Below are 17,961 nucleotides of genomic sequence, written 5' to 3'. Positions count from 1 at the left end.
CATCGCTAATATTCAAAACCTAAAGCTGGTCTTTTGGGTTAGTTTATTTTGGTTTTGTTTGTTTGTTTTTATGGTAACAGGAGCATATTATGCAAAGTACTCTTACGTTAGCTTTTAGGCCTAAAGTATTTACTAAATTTCTAAAAACAAACATCTACACCACTAGCAGAACATCATGTCCTGTTTACAGCCGAAACAGCAGGAGCATTTAATAAAGAAACTGTGAGAAAAACAGAAAATCTCTCAGAACTTTTATCGAGGAGGACTATTCAGCAAGACAATGAAATAGTATTTCTCAAAGGCAGATATATTCATCAATCAAGAAAAACATTCTTCATTATCAGGGAACGAGCAGCCAGTCTCATTCAGCTCTTCACACATGAATGACCAGCTTCCCAAGAGCTTTGAACTCACGGCTTTAAGCTTTGGTTCTGTGCTTTTTCAGCAGTTCCTGAAAATTACTGAAAGAGTTCCATTTCTGTTCCTGCAGGGATCTTTAACAATACAAAAGAACATATGACATAGCTCTTTGTGTTCTTAATTAACTATCTTAGTGCTTATGCCGCACAAACAATATCAACTGGAAAAACATTATTTATTACCCAAGTTTTGTTTCTCTTTATCATATTCTACAAATGCTTTATAGTTCTCTGCTGAAGCACGTATTTGTACAGATGTATTTTAACTGCATATAGAAGTTACTTAGAAGGCAGCTGGCACAATGTGCATGAAATTTTTAAACTAAAGAGTATCCTTGCAGCATCGTAATTACATCGGTCCATCAAACTAGGAAACGTGCAAATATGCTTAGAAAGACGTAAACGAAGGATAAAGCTTGCACAACACTGAAATGCTTCTTCCCATTCCTCAACCATTTGCGGGCTCTCCATGTGAAATACATACGGCCCTGAGAACATGAGTTTCCAAACGTTTTGTAGCACAAATATGTAAAATACAGCTCTCCTAGTGGAGAAGGGGTTAGCTATGTAAGAAAATGGAATCTAGTATCTAATGTTATTTATAAAAGTGTCATTCCAGTTCCCAGTTTCATTCAAAGGCTCAGACCAGAACAGGATAAACCAAACACAAATGCTTTAACGCACAGGTCTGAACCAGACATCCAAAAAATCCAAATACACTTCACAGTTGAAAACACGCAGTTACCAGCACTTATCTCAACGTTCAGAAAAGGAAATTATTGGTCATGAAAAACGTGGTATGTTGAAATAACTATAATTTTGCAAATATTCAGAGCTCTGCAAAAGGTTCAATAAAAATAACATTTACTTAGGAAGCCGTACGTGTTCTTCCTATAAATAGCCTGAAAGTTATTTCTCCTAACAGTTAACTTCTCTACCGTGGCAACTACAAGTTTCTTTGCTATCTAGCTGACAGAGACTTCATGCACTGGTCTTTTCTGCTTAAAAAAAAAAAAAATATGTACCGTGGATTAAGCCAAAGTACAAAGCAGAACAGTCTGCTTCTTCTGCTGCTCTGATTTCAAATATGTTTTAAAACACATTGCCAAGTATTGAAAAAGTTAAGACAACCACAACTAAGGAAATCTAAGCCATCAGACAGCTCTGTCCTCCAGACACCTTGCAGATAAGGCTGCTTATCCAGCCCAAGATTTTCTAAGTTCACAATGTTCACAACTGCGTACAGCCACTCAGAAAGGGAAATACTCGGCCACAAGCACTTCTTCCTCCACATCTGGAGCACAACATAGAAACTATTCTTTAAGTGAATACCAAAAATAACATCTGTAAACTAAAACCTACTCAATGCAAGTAGGTACTACAGGAGGGTTTTGGTGAACCGCCTCGGGATAATACATGCACTACCTGAGGAAGCTCTGAGAAGCCAGTAACGCCGTGTCCTCTCCCTATATCCCACGCACCTACAAAAGTATCATGGGAAGTATGCAACTTGTGCCTTAAAAGAAAAGAGCCACTAGAACACCAAATACTTTGCCATCTGACCAAGTCAAAGTTGGCAGCGCTCGACTTCAAAGCTTCTTAGCTGTAGCGTGCCTCTGCTTCAGCTTAAGGCTGAACCGTAATCCTCTGGATAAAGCGTGCTGGTGCGCACTGTGAGGTTTCACTTGGAGATTCTTAGAACACCAGGAATAATCTGGAGAGCCCAAATTTAACATTCTCAGTTTTATTTTATTTATATATAAATGTTTTTTTAAATTTCCCAATTTATGGAAACCTTACAGGCTACCAATATTCCTCAAAAGGAGTTCAGACTTCAAAAAACCCATAATGACAAGATATCCCATTTAAAATACCTCTGTTCTGTACAGCACCCAGCTGTCTATTTGTCCATTGCTACCCAACCTATCTTCAATTCTCTCTTTTTTTACCATGGCCTTCACAGCAGCCTGTCTTTTATCAGAGATACACTGCACCATAGAAGCACAAAACTGAAGACTGCTTAAGCAAGGAACTGTTTGATTTGATCCAGAAACCTGCTGCTGCACCGTGACTTACTCCTCAAGGCGTCTCAACTTGTTCTCATCTCCAGTAGTTTCCCAGGTTCTTAAACCTCCAATGTGTTAAAAAGAGCCCCTATGCCCAATAAGGAATTCTGGATTGCATATTTATGTCCTTGATTTGTGATTTTAAAAAAAATAAATTAATTAAAAATGTCAGTATATCATTGCTGTTGCTCATGAAATGTAGAGAAAGCTTCTGGGAATTTTTTTTCCTCCTCTTACAGCCACATGGTGTTTATACTTTACAGTGACTAAACAGGTGCTTAAATAGCTTTCAGGAAAGGAGGTGTAAATTAGCTTGAGGCCTACCTTTGACTAACCACTGTCCTGTCTCTTTAGAAGCAATTAGATGCTTGATGTACTCTGAAGACTTGTAAGAATTTTTGAATATGATTTTCTGAATATTCATGCACATATGTACGGATGAAAAATCAGGCCACCCCCGACTAAACTATGGAGAAATACTAGTATTAATGTACATCATATTTTCAGATTTTCTTCCTACAAATAGTTTTAACAAAGAATAGATTATAGATCAAAATAACAGCTTAAAAAGATACTAAGTGTTTCTTTGATCACTCATCCTAAAAAGTAAAAAGAATGGCATCCTGTGTTAGCTGTTCACTAGATTTCATCAAACTTGACTTACACAGGAGACAAGAATAGGGGTGTAAGCTAAGGGTAAACAAGTCCTTAATCACTGAAAACTACAACACACCCTTGTAAAGGTGCAAAGAGCTGCCTCTGAAATGGAGGCAAAATGATCAGGGGCTGAGCCAACGTGAACGAGCTGATTAAAAACTGGGTATCTACCCTCCTTCCAACCTCATCCAACACTGCACTTGGCATCTGGCCTTAACCGCCCCCTAGGCAGCAGCAGAAAAAGATGAAAAGACAAGTGATTTTGCCCAGTTTTCCTATCCACAGCAAAAGGAAAAGGATGCTCTTTAAACAATCTCCTAAAACACTACATCTCCATTCTCTTAGCAATTGAGAACAAGAAAATGCATCTTCTTGTTAAAAGGTTGAAAGCTAACAGAATATATTTTAGTGACAAAGATATGAGAGCTTAAAAATAGCAACTAGATATATATATTAATTATATATGTATATAAAGGTATACACATGCTAGCCTTCAGTTTCTCAGCAAGACAGACAGCACGTGCTTCGTGATGTAACACAGCAAACTAAAGCAGAGCTACAAAATTACTGCAGAGACCAAAGAGCAGAGAGAATCACTTCTACAGGACACTTAAATTCTTCCAAAGAAAACCCTCACCAGTCTCTGAGACTTATTCTGTCCAACAATGGGTGCAGACAATGTCATTCTGGTTTTAACTAACTTCAGAACAGAACTGGTGCATGAGTTTACAGTATCTTTTTCCCCCCCAAAGTGGCAAACATGCCAGTTATGGCATCTTAATAAAAAGTAATATTTAACAGAAGACATATGACACAAACAGCCAAACAAACAGAACTACCACCACCGAGCTCTCATCATTACTATAATCAATTACCCTGGGAGCCAGGTAGTGCAAGGGCAATGCTGTAATAAATTTGGCTTACCTATGCTCGGTGGACTGCCATAGTTTACAGGTGACTCTGGAGGCCTCCCACAGTGTAATGCAGCAAGAGCAGATCCCTTCCATACAACGTGCTTGCAACCTGTTTTAGAAGAATTACACAACAGATGTTTTTCCTTGCACAAAATCGCAGAAGAGGCATGAAATATACCGAATTCTCAGAACTCTCACACATGTTTCATACTTTTGTTTGTACGAAGCAAAGACTGTCTGCCAGCTCCTAATAGCGTCTGCACTCCAGGGACACTTTGGGGAATTTCTTGCTCTAGAAGTGGTCCTAGTCGATGACATATTTGAAGCAAGTGATCAGGTGCCAAATGTCTGTAATATTTCACCTATTATATGAAAGAGTAAACAAAACATTTGATGAGAAAGAGTCATATTTTGGACAAATTAACACCCTTTTTTTTCCCCAGATCGTTACACGAATCCTAAAGAAAATTATAGTATATGAAAGATAAAAACATAATGACCTTTAAGTACAATAACTCATTCCAGCTGGTCCCAATTAATTTCTTCTATTCAGAGCACGCTACTTGTACAGAGAACCGTTGCTATCTACTAAGAGTTTAAAGCACAGTTGGTCAAAGACTAATAAGCTGCTTTGTAACAGTGAAAAATGTAAAGAACATTCAATATTACATTTAATTATCTGTCTGGTCGATTTCAATTACTGTAACAGAAGAATGAGACAAGGATTCTAAGGACAGCAATATTTACAGAGTTACTGGAAGATTCACGTATACTAAGCAAGTACCAGGGCTTTGTAAAGGACAGACACCTGACACAGAAGCACCCTGCCACAACTCGCCTAAGTTTACAAGACCTTGTGTTGAAGGACCACAACTGGATTTTTTTTTAAACCTCTTTCTGTCGCTGCTCAGTTTCCAGCTGCAGGGTACCAAAGCTCGCTCCTATTGCCCACAGCAGACCTTCTCACCACATGATTATAACAACGTCAAACCACTCTTAACAGCAGCCCAGACAAAAACAGCCCATTCTCTTGAACTACCATAATTACAGATCAAAAGATCACCTTGTACAACATCATCTTATATGTCTTTACATAAAAGCTTTCAAACATATATGGCAACAGTAAAATCCCATTAACACAAAGCTTTGTTTTAAGAAGTATTTTTTTAAAACGCATAAGTTATTGCCAGCTTAAAACATAGCAAAGAATATTTAAAAACAAGACGACTAAGAGGGAGAATAGAAACTCAATCTTCTTATGTCCTAGTACAACAGTGGCATGTAAATAGCTTAAACCCTGATCCAGCCCAAAATGTTTTCACGGGTTTACTTTTACTTTGCAGAAAACAAAAGCATTGCAGCAAAAGCTTGTGATGGTTTGCTGACTGACATTTTAGACAGACCGATGCTTCTGTACTACAGCCAATTAATGGGAATACACCTCATTCTTCACCAGACGTGTTCCTCCCTTGCTGACACGCTGTGACCGCTTCTTGTATTCCAACAATCTGCTGATGTAAAGGCTGCTGGCGTCTGAAACGGGCTCTGGAAAAGCCCTGCTTACACTGGGAATTCCCACCAGCCCAGCCTTCCAGTGAAGGAGGAAAAGTTTTCTCTTCTGGTACTCTTCTATGAATCACATTTCATTTGCAGAAGGCCTTGCAAGCTGCTGAATTTGATTGACTACCCCAAAGTCAAATGACTTTGAAAATTCACATAAGTTTTAAAAAAATAAAGGCTTATTTTTTAAAAAACATTAGAAATTATTTAAGTAACACTGAAAAGCTGCAGTCGATTATACAGATTAGTTCATTCGGGTAAATTTAATGACATCAGAGAGGCTCTCGTAAATGAGAGAAAAAAAATAATCTCACTGAACTGAGAACTTGTGATTCTGATTCATTTTTCTTATCAGTAACACGCAAATGAAATTCGCTTCTCTTTGGAGAAGGAGGAATCACAATCAAAACACACATTTGAGCGCCCTAAAATATTAGAATAGCTGCAAGTAGTGACAAAGCTACGTACGGTTCCCACCATCAACAGCCCAGATCTATTTCCTTGGCTTTTATTCTCCTCTGCTCCTATGAAAAGGAGCACAAAAACTTAACGAATACAGCCCTTTGTAGGGATCTATCTGCATCCAGACTTCACAACTCTGGAATCTGAACTTACCTCTCAAAGACTAACAACTGGGTTTTGTTGTTGCTGCTGTTCGAATTGCAGCACTGAGCTACCTATGCAACATGGTTGTCATTTTATCCTGCTCAACACATTTATTTTTTTTTAAGCATCCTCACAAGTGCACAAAATCTAAAGCAAATGAAGCAAATCAGCTTTGACACATTCCCAAACTACAGCTAGCTCGCATCTTGAGTCATCCATCTCATGATTTGTCAGAAGCCATGTGTTCATTTTTTTGTGGTGTAGCAGAAACACGGTAGGCTCAATTCTTCCTGCAGTTTTTGAAGCAAATGATTTGAAAAAGGGGAATCTATCTGTATTATTCTTAACATTTGTAGTAGGTACGAGCATCTTAAGGCATACCTTTAATCCACACCACAGTCTCTTCTTGTCCCTTTGTGAGAACACAGCCGTTCGTGCCACGTTACGCAGCAGTACCGTGATACTTCTGAACAGCATTTTTCTGAGTAATCATTGTTTGCTACTAAGCCCAGCTCGTTAACAAACTGATTCAACACTACCAAGCGAGCTGTATGCTAAACAAAAATAAAATCGAACGAGTGGCACAGGCCATTTAAACGCTTGGCAGTTCCAGGAAGTTTATAAAACAAATTCCAGGAACCATGTATAAGAAAGCACCATTGGTGATGTAAGACAAAAGCACACGGAGGAAATTTTTAAAAAGTAAAATAAGGCTTATTTCTCTGTAAAAATCTGCTAAGGTAAAAGCCTCTTATTTCATTTTAAGTTTCATTTAGACCTGCTCCTTCCCTTTTTCTCCTATAGAAAAAGAGTAAATGAGGGAACTTAAAAAAAATTGTTAAAAACACACTATTAAGTAAGTTTTCTCAGGGCACTTTCTTCTCCTTAAGAAAAAAAAAAAATCTCAACACTATTCATTTGTGTATGTGACTACAAGCATTAAAGTAGAAGTCACAAATGAAAAAAGTATTTAAACAAATTTATCTTAGTTCTACAATTCCTCTCTTTTTGACAAACTATAAAAAAGCTAAAACCAACATAAAATATACCTACTGCCCTCTTAAAAATTAAGTACTTCCAAGTCAGATTTAAGTGACAAAAAAAAAAAAAAAAAGAAATAAAATTACTCTTTAAAAGGATACTTTACAAGTTTTGTCCAAAATAGAAGAGCTCATGACAAGCCAATAGAATGATGGAAATTTGTTTTGATCCCAAAAGGAGAAAGTGGAAGGAAAAAAAAACACATGACAGATGTACAAGTATTTAAAATTCATACAGCTCTAAATGAAAAGCAGACTGGACTCTACACACACGAATTTTAAAATTTTATGCCAAAATTGTGATGTCAAGCAGTAAATAAACACAGATTTTTTTTTTTTTTCCTGCCAGCCCCACCTAGATGAAATTCTAGCTGGTTTCTGTCCTCCTCCCATTAGGCTGTCTGCACCATCTAACTCTGCCCTGCTCCTCCGGCAGGAACGCAGAAGACAGGCTTTTGTGAGGAAAAGGACGAGCTAACTCACCTCTAGTTCAAAACACACAGAAAACAAGTTAGCAATATTTCTTAAGCATTACTATAATAAGAATCAGAACCACTAGAAAACACAAAGTTTTCAGACGTTCGGCATGAATAATATTTCCTAGACAATAAGAAGCTGCATTACCCTCAAGCTCACCCTTCATCTCCTACCCCCAGCTTTACTTATCCCAGATGAACTGCACGAGAATACACTAAACGCAGCTAGACAGCTATTTGGACTAACATTCAAAACATTATTACCTTGGAAATAGACATAAGTGCTTATATGTTCATTCTGCATGACTCTGCAGAATAATTCAGCGTCACAATCACAATGAATGAATCAACAGAACCATAATTTAACCTAGACTCCTTAGTTAAATTTGCAATGCATAATTCAGTTACACACAGACTCTTTTAGACACCGAGTAAAATATAACCCTCTTCTGGAGCCTCCTCCAAGCACTACGCATACTGAAACGTTCTCCAAGGCGTTGCTGGTTTCCCCCCCATGCTACCAGTTCGCAGGCTTTGCTGCGACTCTAACAGCACACACGGACATTTAACAGGACCTAAGCCAGTCAGCTACTTTTATTTCAAGAGATGGGAGCTCAACCTTCCTAAAACCAGCAGCCAAGCCAGCTTTAACTACTGCGCTGTACAATTTATTACCCAAAACAAGCTTCAAATTGAGTTACAGTAATTGTTTTACTATATCAGGCCATCCATCAAATTGAGAACCCTGTACCACTAGCTACTGCCTTAGTGCCTTAAAATTAGGGATTGCAATAACATGCAATTACTTTTCTCTGAATCATTTTGATGCGGGGGGATGGAACAACAGAGGTGAGAGTTGGAGAATTAGCGATTTTCCCAGAAACATTTATTTCTGGTGTACCTTCAACAACGCATGATGTAAAAGCACAGGGATCTTTAGCCAGTGCTCCCTACAGAATGCCCTTTATTTTAACATGAAATAGACCCGCATGAAAAAACAGCTGTCCTAAGAATACCTGATCTGTTTTTCAACTACTTAATACTTTCAGTAAGCAAGACCAGAGCAGATAAATTCCTCCAAAGCTTGGTATAAACGAGCTGCTGCAAGCTTGCTACTTACCACATGGTAAGTTACGAACAAGTGGAGTAGCACTTTCAGCCTCGTGGACCAAAAGGTTCAACTCTACGTACTACTGTCAGCACAGATGTACCTGTATGTCTATACTAGACTCATTCCAAACCTCTTTGTGTATGTTTTTTTCTTCTTCTTCTTTAAGAGAAGGTGCACCTTAGAAAATTAACAGTCCTCTTTAGTCCATCTTTCACCACCTTAGTCTCAGCCTGAAAGAACAAGTGTAAAGCAGCTCACTGACACACACTGGTTTGCTCCTGAGGTAATGAAAGGGAACTGGTTCTTTGCGCAATTAATCATTAAAATATAATGGTGTTAACAGAGAGGCTGCAACACCATCTCAACTACCAGCTGTGGGAGCAATCTGTAGGACAGAAACGCTGGTGTTGTAGAACTAAAAAGCAGTTACTTAAGTTTACATATGTCCAACAGCAACACTGATAATGAGAACAAAGCCACTGCTCAGGATCCCAACCATTGCACAGGTTTTCATACCACCGTATCTAAGACTTTCAGACCACCTTCCCAAACACCACACAGACTTTCCTCAAAATACTGTAAATAAGGACTAGATGAGGTAGCTCTTTGATTTAAGTCTCATTTTTCTTCCTTATTCCATCAAATACCTTTTCAGCACAAGACTTCCTGAAGAAACAAGCCACTGACTATTTGGTTACTTATTAAGAAAGAGAACCATTAAACAGTAACCACAGCACTGCCTAGAAGCCCTTTCTGTGTTAGAAAGTATAAGAACAATGAAACACAGTGACAGCACGCCGTGTCGATGTCCCGGTCCCCTGACACTTGGTTACACAAAGGTGCACGAAGTTACAAAGAACAAAGTTTGGAATGGCCTAAATATACAGCCCTTCATTTTCACTCCAAACCACATTTAATAATTCAGGGCAGGGGAAGAGGAGGTGACAAATGTCAACAAGATAGGAACAAACAATCTCTGAGAACAACAAAGCGTGTTGCGCTGCCTGCTAAATCCGCTGCACTACCATCCTGTTCCATGGGGATTCTCTGCCTTCCCCCTCCTCAAGCACCACCAACAGAAATAAAATCCAGCAGAGAAAATCACAGACACCTGAATATTTCAGATAAGTTAACATAATAGTTCTGAGTGTATACCCTGTGGTGCTTGTACCCTAGAAGACCTAAAACATGCCTGTGATATCTTTGAATGGCTACAGTGAATCTGAAGTCACCTTCAGCCAGCCAAAATCCAGCTTGCCCCGAAAAGTAACATCCCCAGCAGATCCCCCAGGCCCTCTGACCATCTCCCTCCTGACGCTGTGAGGCCCACGTGGTGCTGAGCGCGCGGAGCCAGCTGAATCATCTGAAAATCATCGTTGTGCTGCTCATTTCTCAGACAGTTCAGCTCCCTTATCTGACTGCCTGCACACTTGGATGAGCACACAAAGGATGCAGCGGGACTGGATGGCTTTCAGCAACAGCACACAATTAGATCAGCTACACCCACAGCGAAACTGCAACATGAAAAAACAATTACCCCGGAGTCAAATGATGCACCAGAGCTTGTTTGTGTGTCCAGGCCCTAATAAACATGTTTTAAAGCCTATCAGCAATTCAGAAGGCTCCCTCAACTCTGCTCAAGTGAGCTATTAACCCTCTCAAGAGCCCTCAATTTTCATCCCCCATCAGGAGAAACCCTCTGCCTCTCAAGAAGAAAAGAAAAACAGCAGTTCAATAAGTTTTCACAGCTGATACATGAAAATAAAAACATCCTGAGACCTGAGGAGTCTGGGCGCCCTTGGTACTTAGGCTGTATGTTATGCACCAGGGATGCAATTCGCAGAAAGTCTTTGGCCCTAGCGCACAGGTGTAGGGCTGGCAGCAGAAACACTGACTTGGCACTCTGGAATAAGAGACCTCAGCCTCAGAGCAAGAATCAAGTAGTTTATGCTCCAAATAGCGACTACAGAAAAAAAAAATATATATATATATTTATATATATATAGAAATACTAGAGTTCAAGGCACTGAAGAAAACAAACCACAGCAGAGCATTTCTGAACTCATGCATTTCCCTGTGGCATTACAAGCCTGCACAGCGTGGTGTTAGCTCATAAGAAAATGAAATGTTTGTTTTCACTGGCCAAAAGAGAAAAATTTAAGTAATTTACGAGATGAAAACTGCATCCAATTTAAGATTATTTGCACAAATTAAGCCACAGAAATAAAATATATTAAGACTACATGTTTTGGTTTAATATTTGAAAGTTAACTCTTATAATAAATAAATGTTTTCAAAAAGAGGACAAAACCAGGAACAATGTCTCTTGAAAAGATATGCTCCACTAGATCCACATAATTACATCCATAATAAATGGCATGGGTTTGCAAATAATAGAACAGAAGCTTGGGGTTAAATCCCATCAGCTGTTGCACAGCGCCTTTCCTCCCTTCCAGAGTAAAAGTCAGGCTCCTAACGTTACACTGATCGGTACTTTTGATTCTTAGCTTTTCTCAGCCCTCTCTGTGAAGTTTAGTGAAAGTTCAAGGCATTCAAGTCAGAGGAACGGTGCCAGCGCATGACAAAACATGCCCTCTGCAGAAAGAAAAGGCAGCATCTTAAAGGCAGAAAAAAAGATACAGATACATTATTGCTATGTTATCATTAGAGGAATGAAAGAACATGGGGCTAAATCAACATCAACTTCTAGCTTCGCAGCGAAAGATTCCTGAGTTGGAGTTCAATGAGTTTTTGTTTAATGAGTACAAGACATTGTGAAAAACACTTCTTTTGTATGAAACAACCTTCACCTTGCAAATGCACTTCTGTGCCAGTTTTCACAAGCCTAAAACGTCAAGTGATACTAAGTTCACACATCTTTGACAACCAAAGCCAGAGCAAACATCCAGGAAGGAGAGAAGTACCGAAGTAACCAACTGCTTTTTCTCTCCTCCCCCAGTTTCCAGGTAGGGGCAAAGTGGAGAAGGACACACAAATGTTTACCGCCAGCCTAAGAAAGCTTTGTTAAGAAAAGCAGGAAAAGAGAAGGGACCCAATTACCACCGTATGGATCCAATTACCACGAGCACATGGATTCAGAATCAAGTCCAAATTACGAGATGTACACCTCATGTCATTACGTACCTATTCTAAGTTAGTATCCATCTGCATTACAACAAAGAAGGGTCTGAATGAACTTGTCATTAGAGCTTCTTAGCTTAATCTTTAAAATTTCTTTCTTCTCACTTTCTGTCTTTACATCCTCTTTTATACTGGCTACGTAAAAGAACCCCAAACCCACCATACACTGAGACTGCACCTCCACCTCTTTAAAGGATAAAACACGATACGGGAGCGACTTGTGCCAAGTTTTACCACTCAGCTTGTGACCATTGCTTGAAATGGAAAACATGGCCTTCGACAACCACATGCATTTACAATGCCTCGGCGAATTCACCTCTTGGTTCAGGAAAAAAGAAATACAGTAAACAAATTGTTCCAACCCAAAGAAAAGTCCCTAATTCACATTGTTGTGTTCACCTATGCATGTTCAAAACAACCTTCATGCAACCCAGTGTTTACTGGCTGCATTATGGATGGGAGCTGCTCCCTCTCCTTTTGCATGAGCTCAAAAGTTCTCCACAAGTCTAAATCTCAGTTGTGGAGGTCAGAACCACTACAAACAGCCTGAAAGCTCGAAGGGAAACCTTGCTTTGACGAACACTACAAGCAGGGCTCACTCTTCCCGAAAACGTTATTCAGAAATTCAGAGACTGAATTATACAACAGCGCACCTGTAACGAAAACAATAGGGGCAACAAGTTGCTAACAGTTGCTCAACTCAGACATCTTGATTGCTGTCCTCTCAACTACTATAGTTCACAGGATAACAGAAAAAATATGTATGTTGATGCTAGCAGAGACAGGCCTGAACTACAGTAGGGGAATTAGTACCTTTTCTACCTTTTCTATCACAGATTACCTTTTCTATCACAGATCCCCACCTGAGATGCAAAGCACACACAGGGCGATAAAAGATAAAAAGGAAAGCAACGAAAAAAAAAGGAAAAAAAGGCAAGAAAGGGCAGCAAACCTGGGCCGTGCGCCTGGCCGCTCCGGCTCTCCTGGTGCACACCGAGCAGCAAGCCCCGCGGGGCTCCTCGGGAGCGAGCCGGGGACGCCTCAAGCTGCAGCTCCCAAGCCGGGGGAGCGACGGCGAGGCCGTGCGTGTGCACAGCAGCGTGCAAAAAGCGCGCCCGGGTGCGTGTGCACGGGCGGGCAGCGGGCGCGCCCCCGCCTCCCGCCATCCCGCCGGCCCCGCCCACCCCGCGGAGGCCCCGCCCCCTCGAGGCGCGAAGCCCCGCCCCCCCCCCCCCGCGGCCCGGCCGTGACGTCCGCAGCGCCTCCGCGGCTCGCGCAGTGCGGGCGCGGCCCCGCGCCCCGCCGGGCGGAGGGGGCTGCGCGCCTCCGCCTGAGGGGAGGGGGGGGGGGGGACACACAACAAACAACACATAGGGAAGGGCCCGGTTAAACATAAATAAATAAATAAATAAATAAATAAAATAATAATAAAGCCCTGAAGTTTGTGTGTGTGTGTGTTTTTTTTTTTTTTTAAAGTCGTCTTTTTTTTTTTTTTTTTTTTTTTTTTTGCGGGAAATTCAATTTTTCGGGCTGCTGAAGGGAGAGAGGAGAGGAGGGGATGGGAAAAGGCAAAGGGAGGAGCCGGAGCCGGGCCGGCGGCCGCTGCCTTACCAGGTTCTGGTAGCTGCGCGGGTGCTCCTTGCCCGTCCAGTCCGTGCGCTTGGGCAGCAGCTGCAGGAGGGGGGGACACAAACGGGGGGGGGCAGAGCCGTGAGCACCCCCCCGCCGCCCCCAAACAGCGGGCAGGGGGCGAGGGGAGGGAGGGAGGGGAAGGGAAGGGAAAGGGGGGTGAGGCCGCGGGCGGGGCGAGCGGCGCCGCTTACCTCTTTCTCCGCCACTTCTCGGATCAGGACCTGCGGCGACAACAAAAGGGGGACGGGGACAATAAAATCGATAAATTGGGGGAAGCAGGGAGGGGAAGGGAAGGGAAGGGAGGGCCCTCGGCTGGGGCCCGGCCCGGCCGCCCCTTCCCTTCCCATCCCATCCCTTCCATCCCATCCCATCCCACCCCTTGCCGTCCCCGGCAGGCCCCGGCGGCGCCATCCGCCCCTACCTGAGCCGCTTGCTGGCAGGGTCCGTCCTCCAGAAAGCGGGCGATGAGGAAGTAGAGCTCTGCGGGGACAGCGGGGAGAGGCGCTGAGGGCTGCGGAGCCCCCCTCGCCCCTTGATTTTCCCCCCTTCTCCCCCCTCCCTCCTTTCCCCGTTTCCCCCCCTCAGCGCTCACCCGCTCGCAGCTCCGCCGTGTGCCTGCTGCCGCCGTCCCCGGACATGGCGAGGCGAGGACCGGAGCGGCGGGAGGAGGAGGAGGAGGAGGAGGAGGAGGGAGAGGGGGGTGGGCGGGGGGGAGGAGGAGGAGGAGGAGGAGGAAGGGGGGGGGGGGTCGGGCCGCGCTCCCGCGGCAGCGCCGGGGCCCAGCGGCCGGCCGGCGGCTGTCAGTGGAGCGGGACGAGGCCGGGCTCCACCATTCGAGCCCCGGGCGGGCAGCGGCGGCGGCAGGAGGAGGAGGAGGAGGAGGAGGAGGAGGAAACAACAACTCGCGGCCGCCCGCGCCGCCAGCAGCCAGCCGCACGCGCGATCCCTCCGCCCGGAGAAAGAGTCCCTCCTCCTCCTCCTCCTCCTCCTCCTCCTCCTCCCTCCGCGCCCCCCGCCTCAGCCCCGCCGGCCCCTGGCGCCGCGCCGCCCCTCCCCCGAGCCCCCGGCCCCCGTGAAGAAGATGGAGGAGGAGGAGGAGGGAGGAGGAGGAAGGAAGAGTGGGGGGGGTGCCGCTCCTCCTGCCCTCGCAGGCTGAGGGGAGAGGAAGGAGGGAGGGCGCCGCGTGCTGTGTGTGTGTGAGTGTGTAAATGAGCGTGTAAATGTGTGTGTGTGTGTGTGTGAGTGTGCTCGGGCAGAAGATGGCGGGGCGGGAGGGCCGCTGGGTGTCGGAGCGGCGCTTTTCTCTGCGCCGGCAGCGAGGGAGGGAGGGAGAGGGCGGCCGGAGCGCGGAGGGATACGGAGGGAGCGGGAGGGGGAGGAGGAGGAGGAGGAGGAGGAGGAGGAGGGGCCGCCGAGGCTGGAGGCTGCCGAGCCGCGGTGGCGCAGCCACGGGAAGCGAGCGAAGCCAAAATGCCCCCGGGGAGCGCGGCCCCGCTGGGGAGGCGGGCTGAAGGCCGGCCCTCCTCCTCCTCTACCTCCTCCTCTTCCTCCCTCCCCCCTGCCTCAGGCAGCGCCCCCCCCCCCCCCCCCAAGGGGGAGTGTGGGGGGGGCTCCGGTGCCCCCCGGCGCCCGCGCATAAGTCAGGCGTGTTGGTTTTAGGACAAAAAAAAAAGAGAATAAACATTAAAGAAACCAAAAACAACAACAAAAAGAGCACCCCCCCACCCTCCCAGCCTCGTGTGTGGGCGCTGGGTTCCTGCCACGGGGGCGCCTGTAGGTTGAGTTCATCCTCCTCAGCTCGTCCTCATCCTCCTCCTTCCTCATCTTCATCCTCCTCATCCTCATCTTCCTCCTCCTCCTCCTCAGGGCGCTGCTCGCTGTCCTCGCCTCGCCCGGGAGCGGAGCCGCCGGACCAGCGGAGGTAACGCGGGGCTGGCCCCGGGGGGGGGCCCAAAACGCGGCCCCCGGGCGTGCTGAGGGCCCCTCGGGGCCGGGAAGGGGGAAACAAAGCGCAGCCCGATGGTGGTGAGGTGAAAATGGGGGAAAATCGGTAAAAATAGGGGGTGAGGAGCGCGGCGGGCCGCCCGCCTCATGGCTCGCCGCGAGCCCGGGCTCTCTCGGGTCGAGCCGCGGCCTTGCGAGGAGGAGCGGCTTTCGGGGCAAAAAGCGGCGATTTTAGCAAAAAAACGTGTCCGGCTTTCACACACGGGGCTGGTAGGGAGGGTAACCGGCCGGGCCAGGAGTGCCTGAGGTGGCACGGGAACCAGGCAGGAATACAGCGGGCGCAACGAGCCCTCGGGCCTCCCCGCTGCAATTTGGGGCCAAATCGGGTTTAATCCGTGTTTTCCGGGCCCGGGAGCTCGGCCCCAGAGCCCGCAGCTTTGTGCTGGGCACCCAGCTGGCCGCAGCCGCCCCTCTGCCTCCCTGCACAGGGAGAGGAGCTAAAACCTCGCCGCTTTCCCTCGCTTCTTCCCGGTCACCTCACAAAGAGGGATTAACAACTGGGTTCATACAGCAGGAGCCCAGCTCCCGTGCCTTTTGGCGTACAATCATCAAATACCCTAAAAAAAAAAAACAACCCAAACCTTAAAATCCTAATCTAGCGCGGTCTATAATCGAGGGTAGAAGCGCTCCCCGGTGCAGATGTCCCTGAAGCAGCAACACCCTACGTGCTATGCCCGATCGGTTCATCTGTAGCTTCCCTCGCTTTTAAATTACAAAATGTCTGGGTGTCTCCCTTTCCCCGGTTTTTGCAACAATAACCATGCTCTGCCTCGGCTTCACTGCAGACAAACACTTGAAATAAAGTGAAATGGCAACGAAATCATTTACGGCCTAATAAAGATTAAAAAAAAAATAAAGCGACTGGAGTCTCTTTCTTAGCTATGTAGAATATGTATCATAATACCTCGTAGGTGGTTCTCACAACAAAGGACTACACGAATAATGTGATTAACATTTTAATTTCCCCTGGTGTTTACATATAAGAATGTATACTTAAATATGACATCACTAAACCTATAAACCAAGGAATTGAGAATTTTTAACGGTCGACGAGTCTGAAAGTAGAGGAAAACTACCCTGAATATATCGAACTTCCCCGTTCCTTTGGCAGCTTGTAACTTTTCCTGATGCAGATTAAAATACAGCCCACAGAATCAAAATGTTCGTGTGTTTTGAGACTAAAATAAGGATTGTGTCTTTCATTTGATTTTTTTTAGAGCACCTAGCAAAATGGAATCCCAGTCCCCGACTCAAGCCCGACCACAGCAGTGCTACAAATACTAATTAATGAGCAGCTTTTACAAACATACATTCCTCTTCTCCGTACAGATAAAATCTGATTTTGTTGATGTTGTTTATATGTGGCTTAACACGGAAGTCACAATGGCCACAAGAGAAGATGCAGCGTTATTATTGTTTGGTGATGCATGTTCGAGTTTTAACAATTCCTGCAGCAGTAATAAATATTCCGTTAATTTTTTTCAGAGATTAACAGGGCGTTTGTTTTTGTTTTTTTTTTTCCCCTGATGCAATTCAATTGAGGATGTTTTTGTTACCATACACTAGTGGAGAAAAACACCCTCATCTCTGAATTTTTACAATCTTGAGTGTAGGGCTTTCAAATAATTCCCTTCCTTTTGAGTGATCTTGTCACCTTACATTATCCTTAAGTAAAAATACATCTCTTCTACTCTGTCACTGAAATTTAATGTTTTTTAAGAGATGTTTTCACTCTGTAAAAATTGGCATAAAAAAAAAAAGTGTAATTACTTTCCTTCTTCAGATATAACAATTGTTAGAACAAAAAGGAAAATATCAGATTTTTTTTTTAAATCTGATAATTTGATTGTTTTAACATCTGATATTATTACACATTCTTTTTGCTGATGTTAAATGTTCCATTATATTTTTGTGGCTTTCCAATTTGAATATACATACATGTTCACTAAAATAATTTTTAAAAATAATAAAATTTACTAGATTTTGCTTTTAATAAAGCTGAAAACTTAGTTATGGACTGATGCAAAGACTTTTTAAAATTTTTCCTAGCTATGTTGGCTTTTTTTTTTTTTTCCTTTTTTTTTTTTTTTTTTTTTTTCCAGAACATGTTTGGCACTAAAAGTATCCAAATATAGATATGTTCGGGAAAATGCTCTTGGATTACTGCTTATGTTTGGTAAATAAAAAATGTAGTATCTCTGATTTCTTCTCATTTTGTGTGTCTTGGTAAGTTTTTTTGTTTGTTTTTAATTTGTATTCTTCCTTCGTTATACTTTATATCAGTTATCAGTGTAGTTTAGCTATCTTGCAACCAGAAAGTGCGTTACATGTTGGC

The 17,961-nt window shown here is 43.9% G+C and overlaps 1 protein-coding gene across 2 annotated transcripts in view; it reads right to left on the bottom strand.

Moving 5' to 3' along the window:
- Positions 1 to 14,263, bottom strand: part of PHIP (PHIP subunit of CUL4-Ring ligase complex) — a 112,167-nt gene extending 97,904 nt beyond the window's left edge. For both annotated transcript variants that reach the window (XM_084284556.1, XM_084284557.1), the window contains exons 1-6: positions 14,215 to 14,263; positions 14,044 to 14,102; positions 13,814 to 13,843; positions 13,602 to 13,661; positions 4,268 to 4,418; positions 4,067 to 4,165 (exon numbers count right to left, since the gene is read on the bottom strand). In XM_084284556.1, the coding sequence (XP_084140682.1) occupies positions 4,067 to 4,165; positions 4,268 to 4,418; positions 13,602 to 13,661; positions 13,814 to 13,843; positions 14,044 to 14,102; positions 14,215 to 14,260 (445 nt within the window). In that variant the 5' untranslated portion in view covers positions 14,261 to 14,263. The remainder of the gene's footprint in view (positions 1 to 4,066; positions 4,166 to 4,267; positions 4,419 to 13,601; positions 13,662 to 13,813; positions 13,844 to 14,043; positions 14,103 to 14,214) is intronic.
- Between the last annotated feature and the right edge of the window lie 3,698 nt (positions 14,264 to 17,961).

Source organism: Netta rufina (assembly GCF_964035555.1).
Source record: "Netta rufina genome assembly, chromosome: 3".
Lineage (NCBI taxonomy): Eukaryota > Metazoa > Chordata > Aves > Anseriformes > Anatidae > Netta > Netta rufina.
The sequence above is the reverse complement of the archived record's forward strand: the minus strand, read 5'-3'. Positions and strand labels throughout refer to the sequence as shown.